At 38.8% G+C, this 24,323-nt stretch overlaps 1 protein-coding gene across 2 annotated transcripts in view; it reads left to right on the top strand.

The window, feature by feature from the left end:
* DAPK1 (death associated protein kinase 1) overlaps positions 1 to 24,323 on the top strand; it is a 96,146-nt gene that overhangs the window by 36,639 nt on the left and 35,184 nt on the right. For both annotated transcript variants that reach the window (XM_054054152.1, XM_054054153.1), the window contains exons 2-9: positions 11,776 to 11,997; positions 20,311 to 20,449; positions 21,465 to 21,594; positions 21,865 to 21,913; positions 22,057 to 22,083; positions 22,498 to 22,650; positions 22,789 to 22,834; positions 23,699 to 23,788. In XM_054054152.1, coding sequence (XP_053910127.1) covers positions 11,776 to 11,997; positions 20,311 to 20,449; positions 21,465 to 21,594; positions 21,865 to 21,913; positions 22,057 to 22,083; positions 22,498 to 22,650; positions 22,789 to 22,834; positions 23,699 to 23,788 — 856 coding nt within the window. The remainder of the gene's footprint in view (positions 1 to 11,775; positions 11,998 to 20,310; positions 20,450 to 21,464; positions 21,595 to 21,864; positions 21,914 to 22,056; positions 22,084 to 22,497; positions 22,651 to 22,788; positions 22,835 to 23,698; positions 23,789 to 24,323) is intronic.

The following is a 24,323-nucleotide window of genomic DNA, read 5'->3' as shown; positions in this document are numbered from 1 at the left end:
ATACCTGTTGTGTATGGGCATCCGAGAAAGTAAGGCAGGCTGAGAGCAGATTTGCATGCCATCTCAAGCAGTAACCTTTCTTCATCCTTCCTCATATCCTGGGTCTCCTCCATCCGCCTGATGGCTAGAGGAGAGCGGGAAGTCTTTTGTCTCCTGTGCTGCAGTTGGATGGTGCATCTCTCTCGGGTACTGCAGGGTATGATTCCACCAGTGAGTCTCCTTCTCAGACTGTCTGTTACTCCTCAGCCTGGACACCTCCTCCCAAAGCTGTGTCACCATGCTAAGCAGTTTCTTTACTTGGGCGTATCTCCCACATGTTACCTCACTGCTGCTTTCAGGTACTGATCCAAAACTTGGGCACACCCTGCAGCCTGGGACCTCCGTGGCTGCAAGTTCCCTAGAGACTTCTGTTTGAGTGGCTGCATCTGTTCTTGCAGCTGGATGGGCCATGAGGGACACTGAGGGCACACCTGCCAAGTGGATGCCATGGTTCCTGCTGTTCTCGGCTCCTTGCAACAGAGCTCTTCCTGCTTGCCCTGCCTGTACAAACTGCAATGCCTCGTCCTGGCTTAGGCACCACGCCCTGTTTGCCTGTCCTGTGTGCCATACCCCTGGTCACTGCAGCTTCCCTAGGGGCTATTTAAATCTCCCATGGTTGCTTCTGGGAACAACCCTGCCCTATCAGCCACGTTCACAAGATTTTAGAGCACCTGGGTAGGTATGCTTGCATGTCCACGAGTTTCCTCAGGCCCCTTCCCTCCTCAGCATGTGCTCAGCTGTCGAACTTTCTGTGGCCGCTGATGTGCTCCTCAACAACACACAAGTTGGGCAGCTTCACAGGTTACGGCTGAGGCTTTAAGAGGCATCTTTCTTGCAAAGCATTTTCTTCTGAGCAGGGGCTTTTGAAGTACATAGTGAAATCTCAACACTACTGAGTTGTTAACTGTCAGTCTGAGTTTACGAGTATTGTCTGATAAGTCCTGGGTAAACATTGTTATTTAATGTTTTTAAAAAATGATGAAATGCCCTGGTAAGCCTTGACTGTGTCTCACAATTACATGCTTTGTATGACAGTTCAGGTTAGATAATAAATATTTGTTGAAGTATTGTATATGCAGAAGACTCTTATTTCATTTATGCAGAGTTTTCCATTCTTCCCTATAGCTCCCGCATTCATCTTTCTCATTATTTTGAATTAATTTGCTATATGTGTTTCTGTTTTAATGCTTGGTTATAATTTAATATCCTTCCATTTATTTTGGATAATTAAAATGTTCTTGAACACCATTGACTTTTTCCTATACTTTGTCGTGCATTGTGACTCAAGTTCTTATCTAAACATCCCTTTAAGGTTATGAAGTAAACCACAGTTTAGGCACATCTGACTGAACTGTTTATGAAAGGCAGGTCTTGCATAACTAATGTCATCTCCTATGACCAGGTGACTCGCTTAGTAGATGAGGGAAAGTCTGTGGATGTTGTCTACCTACATGTGAGTAAAGCCTTTGACACCATTTCCCATAGCATTCTCCTGGAAAAAAATGGAAGCTCATGGCATAGACAAGTGTACTCTTCATTGAGTAAAAAAATGTCTGGGTGGCTGAGCCTAAAGACTTGTGGTGATCGGTGTTAAATCCAATTGGCAGCCGGTCACAAGCAGTGTTTTCCCAGGGCTCAGTGCTGGGCCCAGTTCTGTCTAGTATCTTTATCAGTGATCTGGATGAGGGCATTGAGTGCCCCTTCAGAGCAACGAAGCTGATGAAGGGGCTGGAGAACAAGTTTTATGAGGAGCGGCTGAGGGAACTGGGATTGTTTAGCCTCGAGAAGAGGAGGCTGAGAGGAGACATTATTGCTCTCTACAACTACCTGAAAGGAGATTGTAGAGAGGAGGGTGCTGGCCTCTTCTCCCAAGTGGCAGGGGACAGGACAAGGGGTAATGGCCTCAAGCTGCACCAGGGGAGGTTCAAGCTGGACATCAGAAATAAAAATTTTCACAGAAAGGGTCATTGGGCACTAGCAGAGGCTGCCCAGGGAGGTGGGTGAGTCACCATCCCTGGTGGGATTTAAAAGACGGATAGACGAGGTGCTCGGGGGCATGGTTTAGTGGTTGACAGGAATGGTTGGACTCGATGATCCCAGAGGTCTTTTCCAACCTAGTGATTCTATGATTCTATGATTCAGTAAGTTTGCAGATGACACAATGTTGTGCGGGAGTGTCGGTCTGCTGGAGAGTAGGAAGGCTCTGCAGAGGATCCGGACAGGCTGGGTAGGTAGGCTGAGATCAATAGCATGAGGTCCTGTAGTTGGGTCACACCAATCCCATGCGATGCTACAAGCTTGAGGACAAATAGCTGGAAAGCCACCAGGCAGAAATGGACCCGGGGTGCCGTCTGACAGCCAGCTGAACATGAGGTAGCAGTGCGCCCAGGTAGACCAGAAGGCCAATAACATTCTCACTTGTATCAGAAACAGTGTGGCCAGCAGCAGTGGGGAAGTGGTGATCTTCCTGTACTTGGCACTGGTGAGGCTGCACCTCAAAGACTTGGGCTCCTCCCTATAAGATTTGGGCCACTCCCAATAAGAAAGACATCGAGCTACTGAAGCCTGTCCAGAGAAGGGCAATGAAACTGAAAAAGGGCCTGGAGCACAAGTCTGTGAGGAACAGCTTGGGGAACTGGGGTTGTTTAGCCTGGAGAAGAGGAGGCTGAGGGGAGACAATATCACTCTTTACAACTATCTAAAAGGAGGTTGTAGCGAAGCGAATGTTGGTCTCTTCTCCCAACTGACAAGTGATAAAATGAGAGGAAATGGCCTCAACTTGCATCAGGAGAGGCTTAGACTGGATATTAGGAAAAAAATCTGTACCGAAATAGTGGTCAAGCATTGGAGCAGGCTGCCCAGGGCGGTAGTTGAGTCACCACCCCTAGAGTTATTTAGAAAAGATATAGATGTGGCATTCAGGGACATGATTTAGTGGTGGACTTGACAGTATTAGGTTCATGGTTAGACTTACTAATCTTAAATTCCTTCCTAAACTGAATGATTCTATAATCTAATTAAATATCGAGGAGGTGAACTACATAAGGAAAATACAAATCGACTCTTTTTCAAACAGAACCTGCAATGTTATTTTTCGGACAATAAAGCATCAATAGCTTTGCCTTTAGTAGTTCTTTCCATTCTTCTTCCCATTCCAAGGTCATATGCTGATGCTTGGGAATCACACGCAGTGGATGTGTTTGCAGATTTATGGAAAGATCTGGTGTTATCCAATCAGAACACATTTTGCATACTGAGATACTGTTCATTTTAGAGCCCAGACTTGAAACAAAGCCTTGCTTAAAGGGAAAAAAAGTGAAGGTGCTCTGCTTGGATGGAAGAGAGGACTGAACTCTCATTCAGTTACATAGCCATACTTGACAAAGGCTGTGCATTAGCTTTCAGGTAAAGTACATCAGCAGGATGCAAGTGTTACAGGCTTCTTGACTCTAGTAATTCCTTTTTCAAGGCGCTTTGTTTCTAATTAAAACCTTTTTCAAGGACAGTAACAGTTACTGCTTACAAAGATAGAATATATCAAATATGTCTCTATTCATTCCACAGTATACTGTGTATAAAATAAACTATAAACAAACTGTCATGCAGTCATATTTTATTTTTGTATCCTGTTTTTACAATGCTCTTCTGATGTCTGGAGAAATAACTGGTGTATTTATGCATACACAGAGAGTGGGTGAAAGCATTTACATGTATTGCATGTAAACAGGAGGGAAAGAGCTGGATTTTTTAACTCATCCTTTGTTACACTTCACGAAATCAAGCTAATCATCAAGAGATTACATTTTTAATAAACTTGCTGTTTCTAAATAAGAACAATTCTTCAGTCATCTGCAGTTGAAGTTTACTGTCAAATTGCTGATATGTGGGATTCACTTTCCATCGTCTCTGCCTGATGGAAAGTACTAGTTAATGAGTGCTTTATGGCTCTGCAAATCTATGCACAGGTGTGTGCATGCATGCACGCTCCAACACTTGAACTCATCTGGCATTAACTATGTTGGAAAATCTTTATCGTAGTTCTCTGAATAGAACGAGAATATTCCAAGCAGATCAGCCCCTTTCCTTTAGATAGGGGTGCCGGGGAAAGGCCATGGGGAAGTGTACTGGTGTGTTTGGTCTTACTTTCAACGTGTGGGTACCATATAATGAAAATGTCTCACATCTAGCTCTTTCTCTTTATCCTTTTTCCTCTGAGCCAACCAGAGCGATCTGATTGATCTGCTCATGCTCAACAGCAATTACTGTTCTGGGGAGCTGTATTCAGTGAGATGCAGTCTTGACCAAATCTGTGCTCTCTTTCTTATAGTCCATCATCCCATGTAATTATTGCTCTAATATTTTTCATCCATGACTCAGAGCAATATAAAGCACATAAGAACTAATAATAAACAGTAATCATTGTGGTATCTTTCTTGTGTTCTGTCGTAAGTGAAGTTCTTTGTTGTGTGTGTTATGTCCTCTCTCAGGACTAGTGACTCCTCTGGGTTTCTAAGAAAACAATGAAAAGACTGAAAAATCACTTTTCTGTAGGCTTGGTAAACATCTTATGAAGACCGTTAGTGGCCTAATGAAACTGCAGAAAGCAGCAGAGTAATGGAGACCTCCAGTTTCATCAGTGTAATGTGCTGAGGCTGACAGCACAACAGGATTTCTGCAGGAGATAAAAACATAGTTGAAATGCATGATGGCTTGCTTTTAAAATAAGCACAAAAATATGAAACATGAGGTTATAAAATGCTAGGAAAAAGAACAGGTTCAATAAATTCCCTACTTCTGTGATTCTTCTCATTCTGCCCCATCCTGCAACTTGACTTCAGTTATACAAAATTAAAATAGGTGGTTTAGTCTATGGATATGCTCAAAAACTTAGCCCGCCTGCTTAGTACAGTTGTTGAAACCTCAAGTACTCACTGTTTTATCCTGTGATACCATCTGTTACAGATACTATCAGAGTGGTTCTCTCCCTATTGATTTCATTAATAAGTTTATAGTTACATTGTTTGAACTATATTTGAATAGGTAGTACAGCAGAGGGTTCAGTTGATTTTATACAGACAAAAAGCGGTATCATACAGTGCAGGTTTTTTTTCTGACTGGAAGTGTTTGGCAGAGTAATAATATAGATTATTTTGAAAGTTGGGGGTTGCTTAAGGGAAGAAGTTGATTTTCTGCTTTGATTGTTTTGGTAAAGTAATTTTAAATGAAATATTTGGTCTATTCATATTGAGTGTTAAAACTTTTATCATCACATACATTGATCGCATACATCACATATTATAATGGGATCAGGGTACTTGTGAATCTTAAATTTTTAACAGCAAAAGATGCTCTTAAGTCAGAAATTGGGATAGGGAATTTAAGAGATGTGGAGCTCAGAAGTGTGTGAATATATCTGTTCATAACAAGGAACTCAGAAGTTAGGAAATAGCAGTTGTCAGTATATTTTTTTGTCTTCGTTTTATAAATCTGTCTGATTTTCCCTTCTACTTCCCCTTCCTCACTATCCTTGCTTTTTTTGGTTCTTCTGCTTTTCCAAAACAGAAGGAAAGTATCAGTGTACATTTTACTGATAGGTATAAATTACAGTTTGATTCACATTCTACATGTTGGAAATGTACCGCACAATTGCATGTTTTACTCTTCTGCCTTCCTAGTTGCAGCACTGTATTATTTATAGTTTCATTGTTGTTTAATTAAGTCCTCATATTTGCTTTCCTGTATTAGTAGTAGTAGTTGGAAAAGACCGGTCCTAACAGTGATCTCTGTGGTGCACCATCAGTTTTCAGCTTGCTTGCTCTCCTACTTGGTCCCTTATGTAGCTTTGGGGAGTATTTTCTCTTCAGCTTAAATGCTGTATCATATTTAACTTCTCTTTTGTCTCTTTAGTACTTTTTCATGTGTCTCCTGAAGAAGTTACTACTTCTATTGTGTTATGAGCAGTGTGTCCTTTCCTGTAAAAAGTGTTTATGTGCAGCTGAAATATGTTTACAATGATCAATAGGCTTCAGGTTTCTGCAGCTCTTTCTCCTAATGAATAATTAGGTGCTATTCATTCTTGTTACAGAGTGCTTTAGTAGTTTGAGTGGACTTAGTGTGGACTGTGAAAATACATTTCTCCACCATGAACACAAAGCAGACAGATCCATTGTCAGCTGAGATGTGTGTCTGTGTTGGCACTTGAAGTGTAAGTTTGTTCCTTATGTTGGAAACTTTTGCTAGAGCTGTTAAAAAAAAACCCCAAAATCCTAATTTTCTATCCAGGATCCATGTATCCTTCAGATACACAGCTGTCCTGTGATGTTCTCATCTTCAGATCATTTGCCATTTCTTTTCAGAGCTCTCCAGGACTTGGAAGGCTTGCAGCTAAACAACAGTTCTGGTATTCTCTTAGCATCTGTACTAGAGAATTAAACATTGCAGGGCAAGGGAAGGAACACAAACACTGTAAGCACTGCAGAAGTAATTCCAGCTTTCAAAGCCTAAACAAACATGATATGAGTTTATCAGTCTATCCTGCATTCATTCCCTATCTGCCTGCACACTTTGGTTGGCTGCAAAATTAAAAACGTGATTTGGAGAAAGGGCTCTTACGTTTCCTAACATACCCTCTGCAGGGAAAACATGTGCGTGCGCTCTTAGAGGATCTCTACCTGGCAAGATACCTTGTTTTACAGTATCTTGGTTTCTTAATCTATCGAGATCAAAGAAGATTTTTTTTCTTGCTGACATAATCTGGTAGCTAGTACTAAAGCTGCTATTCCATGAAACAGGTTGTCTTTTGATCATGGTACATATGAAACACTACCGCTTCCCAGTTGCACCAACTTCAGTGCTCTGTTAAGCTGTTAACCATGGCTTACCCTGACCTGCTAATGCTCATAATAGCTTATCTCATCAACAGGGTAGGTGCAGTGCTTTGTGCTAGTGACTCTCAGCTGTTGTAAGCATTATATCCACACGAGAGGCTCTCAAGTGCTCCATAAAGTTTACCGGCTGTTGCAAGACCATAAAATGGAAGAGAGGAAGGAGATTTCCTCCAATTTGGCATTGCAGCTGTACTGAAAATGTTGTTTTGCTTGATTTAGAAGGTGGAGAGCAACTTAATGTAGCTATAACCCTTCACAGTTAGTGGAGAAGTGAGCCTTTCCTTTGTAAAACTCGGGTACTGCTGTCTCACCGGAGAGTGTTGTGAGAGTTAACCTTATTAGCAGAAGCAGCTCAGATGCCCTTGATGATGGGCAGCCGTGTGAGGGTGATGGTCTGACTGATGGAGCTGACTGATGCTGACAGGGTAGGAAACATCTGCTTGGTTGGCCTTCCCTGCTGCAGATCGCTAAGGAAAGACAGAAGTGTCCCCAGTCTTCTAGTAGCTGTTTTATTAGGGAAAACAAATGGCCCTGTGGTTGAGCTGCAGTTTCTTTCATGGGCTAATCTAAGAGTATTATGTAAATTTTTCTGTTTCATTAGTATAATTTTAAAAAGGAAAGCAGTCAAATAAGCAGTAGAAGCAGTTGGATCTTAATATATATTTTATTTTCAGAGTTGAGTAGTGAATACCAAATGTGCCAACATATCAGAAACATACTAAGACATCTTATTACTCTGGTGTCAATATAATGCCTTTTCCTTATTCATAACCATACTTCCCATTAAACTTTGCCTTTTGAATGCAGTCCTTAGAAGATGGCATGGAGAATCCCCCCATGCTTATCCTATTGTGGGAATAAATACTAGAAAAGTGGTCCCTGGGAGTTACTTGAGCATTTCTTTGTCCAGCTTGAACCTCTTTTGGTGGGTTCTTGGGTCAAGAGTTTCACTCACAGAAAGAGCTAGCTGGGAAGAGCTGGTGCAGAAGCCTGGGAATGGGAGGAATACAAAGTGCCTGCCACCCCTAATCACTGTGATCATCCTTCTGGAAAAAATGAGAGGACTTTTTTATTTTTGTCCTTTGATTCTAAAATGTCCAAATGTCCATCTCTCTAGTTAAATCTGTCCATAATTCATTCTAATGAGTAGTTGTTTCGTGATCCTGATAAGCCAGGACTGATAAAAAGTGGAGGCGCTTTAATGATGACTCCATCACCTCTCTGTATGACTTAGTGTATATTTTTATATATATTTTGAAGGGCAATGTATGTCATCTTGTGGTATAAAAACGATGGAGAAATGTAATAATTAGGCAACAGAATAAGCATTTATTCTGAAGTCGGTCTGAAAAGTGAGTGTATATGGAAATAACATGCCAAGTGTCCCCACAAAAGTGGATTTAGGATAGTAATTAGCTGCTGGTTGAGTAAGAATTACAAGATCACAAAACAAATTACTGTTACTAGCAGAAGTATTTGTTCTCATGTCAAGCTGTCTTCCTGCTTTTCTGTTAAACCTGATTCTGCCATGTGGTAAAAAAAAATATGTCAAATACTTTATTAAGTGGGAATCTGTGATTTACTTCTATTTTTTTTCAATGTAATTGTCTCCTAAAATGGCAATCATTTTTTGACCCCCTCCACTTTAAATTAAACCTGCAAAAGCAAGGAAACTTAAAAACCTAAAGTTTTTTCTGGATCTGAAACTGTAGGTGTCTGTGGGAGAATATTTCTTGTTATAAATGTGTTAGCCCATATGGAGCTGGCTTATAACAACTTGTCACTGCAGTTTTATAGGTTAATGGCCAGCAAATACTTGAAAACGGGAGTTTACAGGGAGTTGTAAAATAATGTGGTTTAGGGATCTCAGACATGAAATATTTCTTTTTTTTGCAACTTAAGTGTGATCGGCATGTACAGCATTTAATAACATCTAACTGTGGGGTTATGTGCTGAATACTACAACAGTAAAGTTGTTTGGTGTATAGCCAGCACTTATTCTAGATAACCTGTTAGTTGATAACTTCTTGAAGGCTTGAGCGATGTCTAAAGATTCCGCTGGAGCGTGGCATCCTCATGAACTGTGAATAGGACCAATGTGTAAAGTGTGGTTTTAAACAACGTACTGGTCTTCTGATAAAACTTCTATATTGAATTGTAATAGCTCAGGATATCCTTCAAACAAGGGGTTGTAGTTGGAGAAGATGACTGAAAAAAATAAAGCTACATAACTCAGAAGAGGAAGAGAGAAGATATCTACTTGTCTTACAAGGTTCTCTCTGTTTCAGTAAGTCAGCCTCATACTGTAACATCCTAGTTGACCCATTTGTTAAAGTAAAATTAAACAGCCTCAGTCAACTTTTATAATTAAATCTTCTTGGATATCTAGATATATTTTATGTCCATGTACTTCAGATTTACTTTGCAGTTCCAGCCTCTCCAGAGCTGATGTTTTGTTTTTCAGTCTTTTGGGTTTTGTTGTTGTTGGGCTTATTGCATTTGCATTGTGGGTGTGGGTTTTGGTGGGGTTTTTATTGATTATTATTTTTAAAATGAAGCAATAGGTGTTGCCAGACTTAGAAGTTGAGCCTGATAAGAAGGTGGTTAGTCACATAGCATTCAGGCTTATGAATGAATCAAATACCTAAGAGCATACTTCACTCTTGCACTCTTTTCCACAGTATAAAATTGCTCAGACCTTGGCGATCACACCCAGAGCGCCACTGTTGCAGGAGAGTTGTGGAGTTAACCTAACCAAGCAGAAGAGGTTGATATACCTAGGGTACATTGTCTAGCCCTTTGCTGCCAGTTCAGAATCACACAGATCTTCTAGAAGTGCTGCGATTTGTCTGTCAGTCCTATATGAATGTCTTAGGTGCCCAAGAGCATCTCAGGTAGCACTAGCTGACCAAGTTTAGGCAAGCAAAGAAGATCTTCCAGCCTGTGTGCAGTGGGGCCGGAGGGTATGGTGCAGACTGGAACACTGTGGTGTCCACTGCAGTTTGTAATAAAAATGTGTTGGGCCCTGTCTGGTGAACCTGGCCCTCATGACTTTGTGCAGAATTGGAGGTGCTGATTTTAAGGGAAGGATTTATTTTGTGCAACATAAGGTCATTTCACAAGCTGATAAACTGATTTCAATGAAACTTGAGTGGTGATCATAACACTGAATAAAACCAAATCTAAAGAAGACTCCTTCTCTTTCGGTTTACTTCTCTCACTGCCCATGAGCATTCAAAGGCTTCTCAGCTGATGGTGGCTACTGTAGTGTCCCTTTCTGTGAGTTCGTAGGGGAGGATCCGACTGTCCTCTGCCTTCCACCGGTGACAATCATTTTGCCTTGACTGTGTGCTCAGTTCAAGAGAATTTGTCACTCCGGAGTTCTGTATGGAGTCAGCATAGTAATGGTGGCAGTAGTGACCGAACAGCATGAAGTACTTTCAGCTGATCAGCCACTTCAATTAAAAAATCATAAGTGTGATTTTCCCTTACAGCATTTTATTATCTTCATTTATTGGATAACACTGTTGCTGATCAGTTATCATCTTCTATTTTCTATCTGTCATGCATTCCTTAATTGCTTAATTACTTTGTCAATGCATTTGGCACATGCTCTTTCTCCATTAATAAAGTAGTGTTGTGCATTGAGTTCACGCATGAGATGTGTAGCTTTGAGTGATTCCCACTTGGCACTTTGTTATTATGTGATGCCTTTTTGCGGCTGATGCGTGTTCCTAGGGATGTCTCACTGAATTGTAAATAATTAACCACTGATGCAGGTTAGCTCCTCTTGCAGGTACTGGGTGAAATTGGGCATGCCTACATGTTACATTGCTGTATGCATAGTCAAGCCTACTAGACTTAGCTTTTATTTAACCACTGTTCTAAGTCTACTTCAGGGGACACCACTTCTTCAATTGACAGGGTAGGCTAACTTCAGAAAACTGTTTCATTGATATAATTCTGTAATTCTGTGAATTCTTTTTCCTGTGATATAAATCAAGAACAAAATTGGCAGAGAATCCTCAGCAAGAGATTAAGAAAACTTAAAAGGAAAACTCAGCACCATTAGAAATCCTGTTCTAGTTTTATCTCACTATTAGGTTCCTGGATATTTCTCATCTGAATTAGTTTCTACATCTAGCAGCAACAGGCTTAACATCAATGATAACATGCTGGAGTCAGCAGCTTCCTGAAGCGTCCTCTAGTCTGTATCTCAGTCACAGTGCCTTGGTACTTTCCTTGCTTTAAACTCTTCCTACTTAGCAAGATTATGCAATAACTGTAATTCTTGATATTACTGTGTTTAGTCAGTGCTTTTAAAACTAGAAACCAAAGCAGTGTCCTGAAATCCAGTACTGTTTTAAAAAAAATTTTAAAAAACAAACTTGATGATAGAATAGGGGGAATTTGGACAGATCATGTAGACTGGAGGAAATCAAGGATTGTCTTTCTTGCAGAACAAAAAAAATTATCCTCAATGTGCATATGGAAGGAGAAATCAAGAAACCATTACTAATCTCCAGTAATCCCTGCTGCACATATTTGTCAAAAATCTAGTGGTCTACACAGTTGTTATCTTTTACTTATGAATATGCTGAAATGTCTATGTGTGTATGTTTGTGTGATGTAGAAGTGGTATCCTAACTTAGCTCTTATGTAGTTTTTTTTCAGATATTGTTCTAGAATGCATAAAAAGCACAGTAGTGTACTTCAGTCAAGTCAGTAATTCAGAGGTACAGCTGTTTTCTTCCACCATAGTAAACAGAAGCTACTCACAGCTCTAAACTTCCTTGAACTAAGCACTAATCTATATATTTTCCTTCCTTTTTTTTGCCTTTCTTTTCAGTGGGCAGTTTGCTGTAGTGAAAAAATGCCGTGAGAAGAGCACTGGTCAGCAGTTTGCAGCAAAGTTTATAAAGAAACGGAGAACGAAATCTAGCCGGCGTGGAGTGAGCCGGGAAGATATCGAGCGAGAAGTTGGCATACTAAAAGAGATTCAACATCCTAATGTAATCACTCTGCATGATGTTTATGAGAATAAAACAGATGTCATTCTTATCCTGGAACTGTAAGTAGCTCTAGAGACCCGAAGAAGAGTAACAGAATTTTTTTTGTTTGACAACAATAGGCACTTTCTCTGAGAATCACAGTGAATTTTCCTTACCTCCCTAAAAGACGACAGATAACCTGAGAATACTTCACTTTTAAGTCAGAGCTGTAGCTTCATTATTTCTGCACATATTTTTCTCTGCAAAAGCACTACAAAGGTTAAAAAAGATCCAGCATATTTAGGATTGTTTCCCACATTTTACTGTAGTCATTGTTAATGGCATGGATCAAGAGGAGTAGCCTGGAGCTAAATGAACTGATTTGAAGATAAGAGCAGAGGGAAATAGAGATTCTAAGTGGAGGTTAGTTTAGGAGATTTTAGTGTGTATTATATTGGTGTAAATATAATTGGTGTAAATATAATAAATATTTTATTGGTGTAAAAAAAAGCACTGCGTGCTTTTTCTCTTTTCTTAACTCACATAACAGAGAACAGAATTTTCCCACTTCTGTCCTGTTATATGTAAACTGAACTCTCATATCCTTGTTTTAGTTCCCATTTTTCATACAAGTTATTACTAATAGATTGAGGTAAATATACGAGCAGAAAATACTTCTGCATTGTTTCAAGTCTGGCTTAAAGTTCCTCATAGACTGCAAGTTTAGAAGTTAAGCATTACTCACCTGTTAGAGTTTGACAGTGTCTACTGGTGGGACGTGAACGTGTTTATGTATTTCACGTGCTTGATGCTGTATTATTGCCATCTTTACTCTGTATCAGTTAAATGTGCTTTAGAATATGTATTCCATGCGGCCCCAGAATCTTGGGCAGCACTTGATTCTTTTCCTTGGCTTTTCTTGTGTAGGTTATGTCTTCGTGCTTACTAGCTTTAGTAAAGGATATTTCCACTTACTTATAGTAAAAGATACTTCAGTGTTTCATGCTTTCAGTATGTATGTGTAGATTAACAGTGTAGATTTAAAAAGAAATTTAGGAAGTAGCTTTTGGAGTTTCATCTTTTCTGCATGATAGTGCTTCGTTGTGTTAGAACATGCTTTTACATTTCTAGTCCAGCCTATGGTGTTTTACTTTAATACTTCTTGTCTGGGGTTTTCTTTTTAGACCAGAAGTATACACTTACATTAGTTTGTCAATTGTGGATAATTTAAGCAAGTTTGGGTTTTTTTTTTTTAAAACTAAATTATCATCCTATATGAAGTAAAACTGACTTACATTCCTGTCAGAATATCTACTACTCCTGTGGGTTTTTTGGGAAGTCTTTAGAATGTGCCATGAATATAGAGCAAAATAGTGTGGTGATTCTTCCTCTCTCCTCTTAATACTGGCTCTCACATTCTTCCTGTCCATAGCCTTACTGTCACTGTATCACTGCTTCTGCAGAGCTTTTTGCTCTCTATTCTGTCCAAATGAAATCGGGCCAATGACTAGACTTGAAAAATTTATGGAAGACTCGGGAATTGTGAGCAGTGGTAGGAGGAATTGGACCCTTCTGTGCCCCCCAGTTTCTGTATGGATAGGAGCTAATTTGGCAGCAGGGTTGCTTTGTGTGTCTGTGTGCATCCACTGACGTTCGTGAATGGAAGCAGATATGGGTTCTGACAATGCATGTTAATATTTCGTAAGCTTGAGTGTGAGGCTCAGCAGATTATTTGCATTGCAGTTTGGCTAATTGTTTTGTCTAGTTAACAATCCCCATGCAGTTTCAGTTGTAGACTTTTTTTTCACTTTTGCAAACTACTATGCAGGTCTTTCAAGTTGAAGAAGTGCTATTTGGAATATCACAAAGGGAACACATGTATTTAGGTAAGAGGGTCAAAGAGGAAAAGATGTTAGTGAGCTTTGTAAAATTAATATACTAATTGCTGTAAAGTTTTGTAATTCTCAAAATCACTGTGATACTATGTAGAGCTATTGAAAAGGCAAAAGACTGTTATTTTAATTGCATGCTTACACACTTATATATGTAATCCCTTTCTTCTAATGTTCTAATATTCGCGTTTTGCCTGAGGACCTACTCCCCTGACATTCTTTGTTCTTACAGAATAATTACAAACAGGAGTAAGGCTGAAAAATTTTTACATAACCTGTTTTGTTGTCCTCAGAATCCATCATAGGTGATCATTTTCTCTTCTGATTAGAACATAGCGTTTTCCTGGAACTTGTATTTTTTTATGACTACAAGATGAGACAGTATACCACATACTGAGAGGATTTTGTGTAACTTAGAAACGAAAACCATTCCAGCTATGTATGAGAAATTCATAGCAAAACAAAAACCTAGGAGACATTGATTTCATTTTAGTAAGCAAGCATAGTAACAAAAGCAGTGGTAGGGAAAAGTATCTCTGTTTTCTGTTCTCAGTAGAAGCTGCAGCCCACAGATATCAAGCCACTACGGTAGCCCTTTTGGTGGTTGCCAGATGTTAATGAGGACAGTCGCAGGGCAGCAGCATCTCTTGCCTGTTCGCTATTGTTTTTTTATCTCCTGGTTCAGCAAGGGGTTTACAATATTGCATGTGGCCCCCTAAGCTTTTTTCTGCATTATCAATAAGCCATTTCTCAGAGGTGAGCGATTGACTGTAGAAGTTTTCCATTCATTCCCTTGCGGCAAATACCACGTAAGCCAGCTAAGTATTCAAGATGGTGATTTGTATGCAGAAATATGTGAGCAGTTAGTTAATTATTGCAGTAGCAAGGTCCTCACAACACTGAATGCAAAACAGAGCTGCATATCAAGAAGTTTATGTGCACAGGCGTTTAGAGGTTTTTCTCTTAACTATCTTACGTAAAAAAACTGTCCTACAGAAAAAGTACACTGAATGTTTAATTTCTGAAATTTGTAAATAAAGTACTTCTTTAAAAGCTTCAGCAATCACACACAAGCATGAGATATCCTTGAAGAGCCTTGCTTGATTACAGTCTTGGTATTTTTAGAGAAATCTGGCAGATTTTCATATTCCTATGCCTTACTTAGTGGCAAGTGTCTCCTTGATTTGGAAATAACTTTTGAGGTTCCCACTCTGTGAACTCTTTCATCATCTTGCAGGAAATGCTGTAGATATTACAGATGAACTGGAAGACGCTGTCTCTTCCTCATCTAACATAGTTTAGTTTTATGTTGGTTTTCTCTTATCAAACAAATACTTGAATTATTCAGAATTTTATAGTACTTTTTTCTATCTAGCTACAGCAACTAGTCTGTGTTATGTTAGCAACACTAACAAGATTTTATCCATTATTTTACCAGACTTCACGGACTAGAAAACACAAATGCCTCTGTTGAACGATGATAATTATTTTGTCTCCTCAATCACCTTTTGCAGCTACTTGACTCCCCATTTGCTGGCCTTTGATGCATAATCTGTGTCTCTTCTACTTTGTTTTTCTTCCACTTTTTTATGTCTTCATTTAGACTGCAGACCTCCAAAGTATACTCAGTGTGTGTTGCTTTGTAGAGCTTTGGTTATGGCTTCTTGGTGCAACTACAAAAAGTAAATATCCTTATCCTAAATTATATAGTAGTTCCTTAGACTGCTGAAGAGTAATGCGGATGGTCTTCTTGCCTTTTAAAATAGCTTGATAGCAATGGCTGACTCTTCTATGGGAAGCTATGCAAAAAAATATACCTTCATTTCTGAATTAAAAATCTTAATTAAAGACCATTAGCTCTTGTAGCATAGTTCTGAATGATGAATATCTGTTTCTACAATGCAAGAAAAGAAGAAGAAAGCTTTGAAAGTCTTAGTGCAGAAAGAGAGGAATGACATAAACTTCTGTGTGATTGTGTGTTAAGTACTAGGTTTTATGGGGGTTTTAGCAGGTAGTTCCTGCATACTGCAGGTAGTTCCTGCATATGTCTTTAAAATTTAGTCCTGTGCATCTCAGAGAGTTGTCACCCTATTGGTACCTTCATAATACTAACCAGAGCAGAACAGGGCAAGGAGAGGATCGTATATCTGTGTGTAAAAATTCTGATGATGTTGTGAATTGCTCATTGAAAAGTAACTAAGAGCAAATACTAATGAACTCTTTTAAATTCCTCTTCTGAGTTATTGGGGAATTAATTTGACTTGTTACAGGTATAATAATTTTGCTTCCAGAGAAGCTTTGAAGTCTGCAGAGTTTTTCTTTAATTTTCAGTTGTCTTTTTATAGAAATAGCTCTGAGGTTTTTGTTAATTTTACATACAAATCATAAGAGTTGTTCTCGAGGGGCCTTGTACTGAATTTTGAGAGGAGGATTGAATCTTTGAGCTTAGTGGGCTGCAACAGGAGAAAAACAACTCTGCAATACTAATTTGTAGATGTTGTGCCATTTTTTTACTTAAAAATCTTGTATTGAAGGCCTGCAGGTAGTTGCAGCAAGGCCATGTAACAATGAAGGTTTGGCAGGGCTGAAAAGAGCTAGAGACGGTGTGGCTGTGTAATGAATTGAGGGTATCTTGGAGGGAGAGCACTTGGCTACTGGACTCTGCAGTCCCTGATCAAAATGCATGACACTCCTGTGTGTTAAACCTCAATGCTCTTCATATGTTAAATTTGAGTGTCTTAGGCAGAATCAAAACACTAACACACTCCACAGGGCCAAAGTAGCAGTAACCACATCTGTTTTCCAGACTCCGGGCACTTAGGGAACTGCAGTGATGAAAACCTAAATACCAGCTATGTTTGAATGCAGAAAAGATTCACAGAGGTATTCAGGTCTCCCTCTTTGTGGCACTTAACTACTTGACTCTTAGTCCAGGGTTTGGTGCATATGTTTTTCTGGCTGGCCGTTCTGAGGCTGATGCTTCTTGTTCAATATAATTGAAGACACAGATGACAGGATTTCATGACAGTTGGTATTTATAATAGAAGCTGAACAAATGAAAATTACAAGGCATAGTGATGCCGTAGCAAGCATTGATTTTTCTGGTATCTAGATAAAGAAAACACTTGAGTACAGTGTTGTTCAGCGGTAGGTAACATTATGAGCTAGTAGCCCTGTTCTGCTCTTTCAAAATATTTGTCACATTTTTTACATATAAGGAATGGGTTGGTAATAGCACAATTCATAAAGGCTTTGAGATGAGGTTATGTAAGACTAAAACCCCTTAACCTTAAATAAGACTGAAGCAGCAATATTTCAGTGAACAGACATTTTCTGTTTCAAAATGTTACAGGGAGTCATACAAAAGAAATTTGACCATGGGATCCTTAGGGAAGATGCTTCTTTTGCAAGTTGATGGAGGAAATTTTTTGATTAGGGAAGAATTCAGGTGATTTACCAGGTTGACTCTGCTTTAAAAATGGGATAAATTGGTTCTGGAATTCTTCTTTAACTTTACTAGTTTATATTGCTTTGAAATCTAAGCAAGGTAAATTAAAGCTTATAAGCTTTAACACTGGCTTCAGTTTCTTCAAACAAGGGGCTTGGGCATAGTTTTTGGAACTTATTTGTGCTTTTTTAAACTTCATCAAAAATCCTTAGATAATCATTAATTATCATTTAGGTGCTATTACAGTATGAGCAATGTGAACAGCATGGCATGTGACTGAGTTGTTACAAGGTGATTACGTTTACTTTGAAGGTTAATTGGTTTTAAGTTCCCTGGGTTAAGTTCCCATAATTACTTCCTCTGAGATCTGGTGATCAGTTCTGTTTCATAGTTAAGAAGGTCCGATAACTTATAAAAGTACTATCCAGAAATTGTTTTTTAATGAGTGTCATGTATTTTCCTTCCCAGAGGGAGATATGTGAGTTGCAGACACATCTGTCAGACTTCCATTACGAAGGCTAGGAGATGCTTTTACCACTATTGCATTTAAGAAAACACAGTTGACCTGTCAGAGTCAGCAGGAAGGTAGGGAATGAGCAGTCTTCTGAGGAGCATGAAGAGGAAGCTAAGAAAAACAGCCTGAGTTACTGAGGTCCCGTGGGAATGCAGGTCACAGCCCTTCACTTATGGAGGGATTCCCTGGAGGCTGCCTGAAGCAGATCGACATTTCCAGGAAGCCAGGCTTTTCTGAGTTTTTAAGTCATCTTGTGTGTACTAGTTTAACATTTTACTCATTGTTTCTATAAAACCCCATTTCTCTTGTGCCTGTCTCTGCAAGTAAAAGTAACAGCAGGAGAAGACAGCTGGACACAGTGCTTGCCAGTGATGGCAGCGCCTAAAGGGAGAACATGGGATACTGAGCTGCCCCCACAGCGGAGGAGTTACCAACAGGAGAATTAGAGCAAACTGTAACAGCCATAAAACATGCCCATACCTCTGTGACATTGTCACTGTTAGACTGCAGAGCGGGCAGCACAGTGTTGCAAGCTGGCATTACTGAAAATGCGTACTTCAAGTACTTCTGTTGCATTTGTGATGGCTGATGAATGATTTAAACGTCAACAGGCACTTTCACTGTTTCATAGGATGAGCGGACTGGATAACCATGTGTTTGGTGCAGTCTTTCAACCTGTTCCTCAGCCGAGGGTCTGGCTCTGCTGCTGGCTGACCAAAATGTGTGACAGTAAGCCCAGTGCCAAACTGTGCTGAGTGCACAAAGGTGCTGGGGTTTGCTGTGACTGCTGCCGCAGCTGCCCACGGCTGAGGAAGTGATCACAGTGAGACTGCCTGCTCTGCATGGCATGGCTGTGCTCCAGTTAACAGCCTCTTGGCAACTGCAACAAACATCCACTTAGAAACACATGGAAACAAGTGCCATGTGATATGCAAGTCTCTTAGCCCAGTAACTGGAAGTGTGAAGGACTGCCAACACTGTGTCGCCATCCAGGTTTCTGTTCATCATCATGAATGCTGCACAGGTACAGACCTTAGTTTGAAAGCCTTTTGCTATTTTTTCCATCAGAAGCAAAGAGTGAGAGAATATGCATGCATATCCATTTGTAAGATGTTTCTGACCAGCTTCAGTAAAATAATGAACTGTATTTAATCTTTAGGAATTCAATTTTCATGTCTTTACAACAACAACAACAAAAAATTATTAAAATGAGCCCTCATCCCTCCAGTCTGTAGATCTTATACTTAATGGCACTTCATTTCAGTAATTGCTTTCATGCAGAAAATATTACCACACAAATAATGCCTGAAACAATACTCTCATTATCATCTAGGCAGATCACTGAAAGCTCCAAGAACTCATTAAAATACACTTTTCATGCAGTTTACATTATAATAGTGCAGATTAAGTCTTTTGAAAAGTAGACATGATGAAGTCAAACATATTTCCAGAAATCTGGCCATACTCTTTAGCGGTTTGTTGTGTGATAATCCCATTGGTTTTCATGACCAGAATTTTAAATGGTGAATAAGTTGGTTTTTTCCCTACAGAAAGGCAAAATAAATTAGGGTGTACTTTCTGATTTTTTTTTTAAATAAATACAATGCAAAATATAGGGGATAATATGACCAGCCTCGCAGTATCTAAGACATTTCTAGGTAATAAGGCTGCTTTGATAAACAGGGAAAACAAAAACAGTTTGCCACAGTGGACAGTCTCTGTCCTTAAACTGAAAGGAGATCGGTTGTTTTTTAAGAATAGCATGTTTCCTATTTATTTCACTTCAGTATCTGCTTTTCTGTTGACAATTACCATCATTCCTGCCAGACTGCTGACTGAGCTGAGAAAATGGTTGTCTTCTGTTTATTCCTCACCCTCAAATCAAAAAATCTAGATCTGCTTACCTTCCTCACTTCTCTTCTTTATGCCTGTGTAGCTAAAACACTTGCTGGAAATAGTCTTAAGGGCAGTAGTGGCATTTCGTTGTAGGAAAAGTGTGGTAAAACATATGGTGAATAGAATATATTTCAAAGAGTTGAGTGCTTTGAGGAGCTTAGAAATTGAATAGAAGGACATCTAGCAGTAACTATTTCAAAGTAAGCTTTTATATTTTTCAATTGTAGGAGGACAGAATCTGATGTTTTAGTGGTGGTATGAGCCGATTTATGATTTATTTTCTAAATATCCCATTACATTAGTATGTTTTGAGTATACTTACCTCACATGTAATTTTGTTGTTTTAAACGTATGCATACAGAGAGAAGGCAGGGTTTACTTAACTTAGATACAGCTAACTATGTGTGTTTAGTTTTTCAAATCTTTTTTTGTTTGGAAATAAGACTCTTTATTGTATTATTTTCAGCAGGGGGAGGGGTAGTTAGTAATTGTTTTGGGTATTGAATTAAAGTAGTTTTCATCTTTTTTGATATTGACAATCTTTAAAGCATCTGGATCCTTTCCAGGGCTGTTTTTAGCTATGCTAAAATGAAACCAGTGGTTAAATCAAGCTCACCAGTTAACTTCACTTCTACTCTTCAAGTGTTGCAGGTGGAGAGCTCTTCGACTTCTTAGCTGAGAAAGAATCTCTCACGGAGGAGGAAGCCACAGAATTTCTCAAACAAATACTTAATGGTGTTCAGTATCTCCACTCTCTGCAAATTGCCCACTTTGATCTTAAGGTATGTTGAGCAAATAAAAACTTTGATCCTTCAATCCATCTGTAACATCAGCTGCAAATCTGCCATCCTGCAGATCATAGTTTCATTTGCTGGCTTATGTAGGCAGGACAAAGCTTAGCCATTGAAAAGAAGATATTGAACCATAAATGATGCCCATCCATTTTTAATTTAAGAATCTTCATGGAAAATGGCAACTTCTGACAAAATTAAACCGTTCTGAGGAAGCAATCTTGAAGTAAAAATTACAATTATGATTTTACGGAAGGTGAATGGGATTTGGATGAAACATTCTGAACAGGATGCCTTTTATCACCTTTTTTTTTTGCTGTTGTTAAATTTTGTTTATATGAACATTCCTTAAAGATACTAAGTTGAAAATATACAGAGTTAAGTACAAAGATTATTGTGGAGCAGACAGCAGATAATTTCCTCTTTTTTTTTTTTTTGCTTTTGAGGCTTTTTTGTTTGTTTTTAGAAAAACTGTTAATTGCATCATTGTAGTGATAAAAGGAGAGCATTTGTATCTAAACTCAATTATTACTTTTTTAATGTTTTGGTTTCAGAATGTTTTCCTCTGTAAGACTTTTTTCAGAGGCAGGCAGCTGAACATTCCCTGGAATCTGTGGAAGTCAGCAGCTATGTCTATGGCAGGAAAAGGAGTCACAATTATTAGATTGCAGTGCATTTGTGAAATGGGTGCTGTGTTCTAGGGAAATGGTAGGAAAGGGTCAGTCCACATGAAAACTGCGTCTATTGTGTCTACAAGAGGTAAAATCTTGGCCCTGTGGAAATCGTAGCACTGTGTCATCAACGTGAAATCCTAATTTACTGTAGTTAATTTTTAGCAGATACTAGATCGTATTGGGAAAAGGTAGGATTTTTCTGCTGAAGATACAATTCAAGAGACTAAAGGAGGTAAAGAGGAGTGTTTGGTGCTGAAGAGTGCTGATATGTGTCAGACATTTTGTACCTATTTATAATATCTCTTTCTCTTTCCCCGTCCTCCTCTTCAAAGCCGGAAAACATAATGTTGTTAGACAGGAATGTACCAAAGCCTCGGATCAAGATTATTGACTTTGGTTTAGCACACAAAATTGACTTCGGAAATGAATTCAAAAATATCTTTGGAACACCAGAGTTTGTTGGTGAGAAAACTGTTTTTTCTTCAAACTGTTAATTCTTAGACAGTGAAACAATGTTTGATTTGGCCGAGATGCAGAGTATATAATTTGTGTGTGATTCATGACATTTTGAAAATTAAATAAGCAATTTGTAGCATTCGGTTCCAACTTAGACGTATATTAAGGTGATTTTATCTGTCAGCATCTTAGTTAATTATCTCTGACATATATAGGCTCAGAGTGACATGGAATTGTTCTTTGACTAGGTACTGATCTTTCTGCTTTCTTCTTTAGCTCCTGAAATAGTAAATTATGAGCCCCTTGGTCTTGAAGCAGATATGTGGTAAGTTATTGGATTTTACTTGAAATACATCTGTTTTGGTTATTCCTATGTTCTAACCTTTGTTTTTTTCTCTCCTCTCTCCCTCTCCATCTGTTTCTCTCCTCTCTTCCTCATTCTTTTGCTTTTCTCTCCACTCACTCCAGGAGCATTGGTGTAATAACTTATATTCTGTAAGTACCAAAATCCATGAGTATTTCTTGCAAATACTGTGGTTTTTTCATTCCAATTCTGCCCTCTAGGTTTTTGGTGGTGTCTGTACAAGTAATTTGGATTGCACGTCATGATTCATGTTGAATGATCATAAAAGCAATAGTATAGTTATTGAAAGAATGGCTGTTGATCAGAATTGAGATAACATGGGAAGCTGTCTTCAAATCTTTAGGTCATTTTCCATAGTGGCTTTATTTTAATCAATATTTACTTCAAAGCCTTTTGCCCTGCTAAATCACATCTTACTGAAAAAGCTTTGCATTCTCCAAGCAGAAAGGATAAAATGTTAACTTTTCGCTTTTGTTTGATCTCAGGGAGTGGAAACTGAAATGTTACCAACATGTAACGAGGGTTGTGTTCTGTCTTTCTTGCAGTCTGAGTGGTGCCTCACCATTTCTTGGAGAAACCAAACAGGAAACATTAGCAAATGTGTCTGCTGTGAATTATGAATTTGAAGAAGAGTTCTTCAGTAATACCAGTGTACTAGCTAAAGATTTTATACGAAGACTTCTAGTCAAGGATCCAAAGTGAGTTACTTCTCTTGTATATGCAGACTGTCTCCGTTATTTCAAATTACATTATATTTTGAGATGTTAGTTTAATAAATATATAGCAGTATGTATTTTTTACTATCTGAAAAGGTTCTATCTTTTATTCTTTTAAAGGAAGAGAATGACTATTGAAGATAGTTTGCTGCATCCTTGGATCAAGGTTAGCCTGTAATTCGTTCTTGGTTGTGTTTTAGTCATTCTAAATTCTATACTTCGCTGAAGCAAGCATTGTCTGAATTTGTCTCTCGGGGACCAAGGTTTCCACTCCTGCAAACAAGACATGTTGTTTTATACTTTGTCGATGTTCTTTGTATCATAACTTTCCAGGCATTCTCTGTCCACCCTACTCATCATATCCTCTTTCCTGCCTCCTTATCACTAACTTTACCTGCATTTCTCCTTAAATATGTTGTTAAGTATGGGATCATACAATGCAAAATTACGTATACTCCACTGGTAAGTGGTACCTGGTGCTTAGTATTAACATATAAGAAGGTTCAAAGGGTTCAGTCTTAGAGTGCGTTACACAGGTAGGTGGGATGCGGTAGTTTAAGGTCCCAGTAGCATCAACCCGATTACACTGAGACTGGAACAAAGCTTAACTGCATTTCAAATTGGCCAGGAAACCTTCAGAGTACAAGACTTCTCTAGTAGATGATATCCAATGCCTCCATCACAGAGGGAGGCAAAGAATAAAGCTGAACATTCTGTTGGCTGTTGACTTTTTTTGTTTAAAATGGAAAAACAATTTTTAATATTGGATGAGATATTCTTAGGTTTGCGTTTCGTTTAGGGCGTTTTTTCATGAGATGCCATCTGCATATCTGCATGCTCCACTAGGCTATGGATGTTAAAATTATGTATTTACAATTACTTCATTATTACAATATGATTGCAGTGTTATTGTAGTGGAAGTGGAAGTCATCCCTGAAGAACTGTCAGACATACAGGAAGGTGCTTTATGAAAGTTCTGGTTGTAATTGTGGAATAATTTAAAACAGCTTTGTTTTCCTTTTGCACATAGCCTAAAGACACCCAGCAAGCACTTAGTAGAAAAGCCTCTGCAGTGAATATGGAGAAGTTCAAAAAGTTCGCAGCACGACGAAAATGGAAAGTAAGTCATTCAGTAAGTCTTCAAATGTTCGTGACATACAAATAGAGTAGTGTTAACTGCTGCACGGAAACATCAGCACCTTTAAGAATGGGAAAGAAGGAAAAAGAAACACATTCCTCTGTTATTTGGAATAAATGAGGTGCTTGAATGTATTGGTATGGGAGAAGACTTCTTTTTTAATGTTATGCATATAAATGCTTGTGTGTGGATTGTTTGCTTTATGCACCTAGCTGTATGCTGTTATCATCTGTCTGGGTAATATTTTCAGAGGAGAGTCACTTCTAAGTGTAGGGACATGTTTTTGTGACAGTGATCTCAGTAAATCAAACATCCCTTAAGCAGGCCTCACAGAATTAATTATTCCAGCAGTTATGCCAACACTTAGCAGAGCAGGAGTTTAAAACCAGTCTCTTTTGCTAAAGACTTTTGGTGTGAATCTGCCAAGTTGTTTAGGAGGTTTCATCATATATTCGTCCCAGAAGTGGGGCAAGGTATTAGCTGAAAGCATTGATCTGTGCAAGGAACAGCTCATCAA

Source organism: Cuculus canorus, chromosome Z (assembly GCF_017976375.1).
Source record: "Cuculus canorus isolate bCucCan1 chromosome Z, bCucCan1.pri, whole genome shotgun sequence".
Classification (NCBI taxonomy): Eukaryota; Metazoa; Chordata; class Aves; order Cuculiformes; family Cuculidae; genus Cuculus; species Cuculus canorus.
Note: the sequence above shows the minus strand (reverse complement) of the source record. Positions and strands in the feature narration are given on the sequence as shown.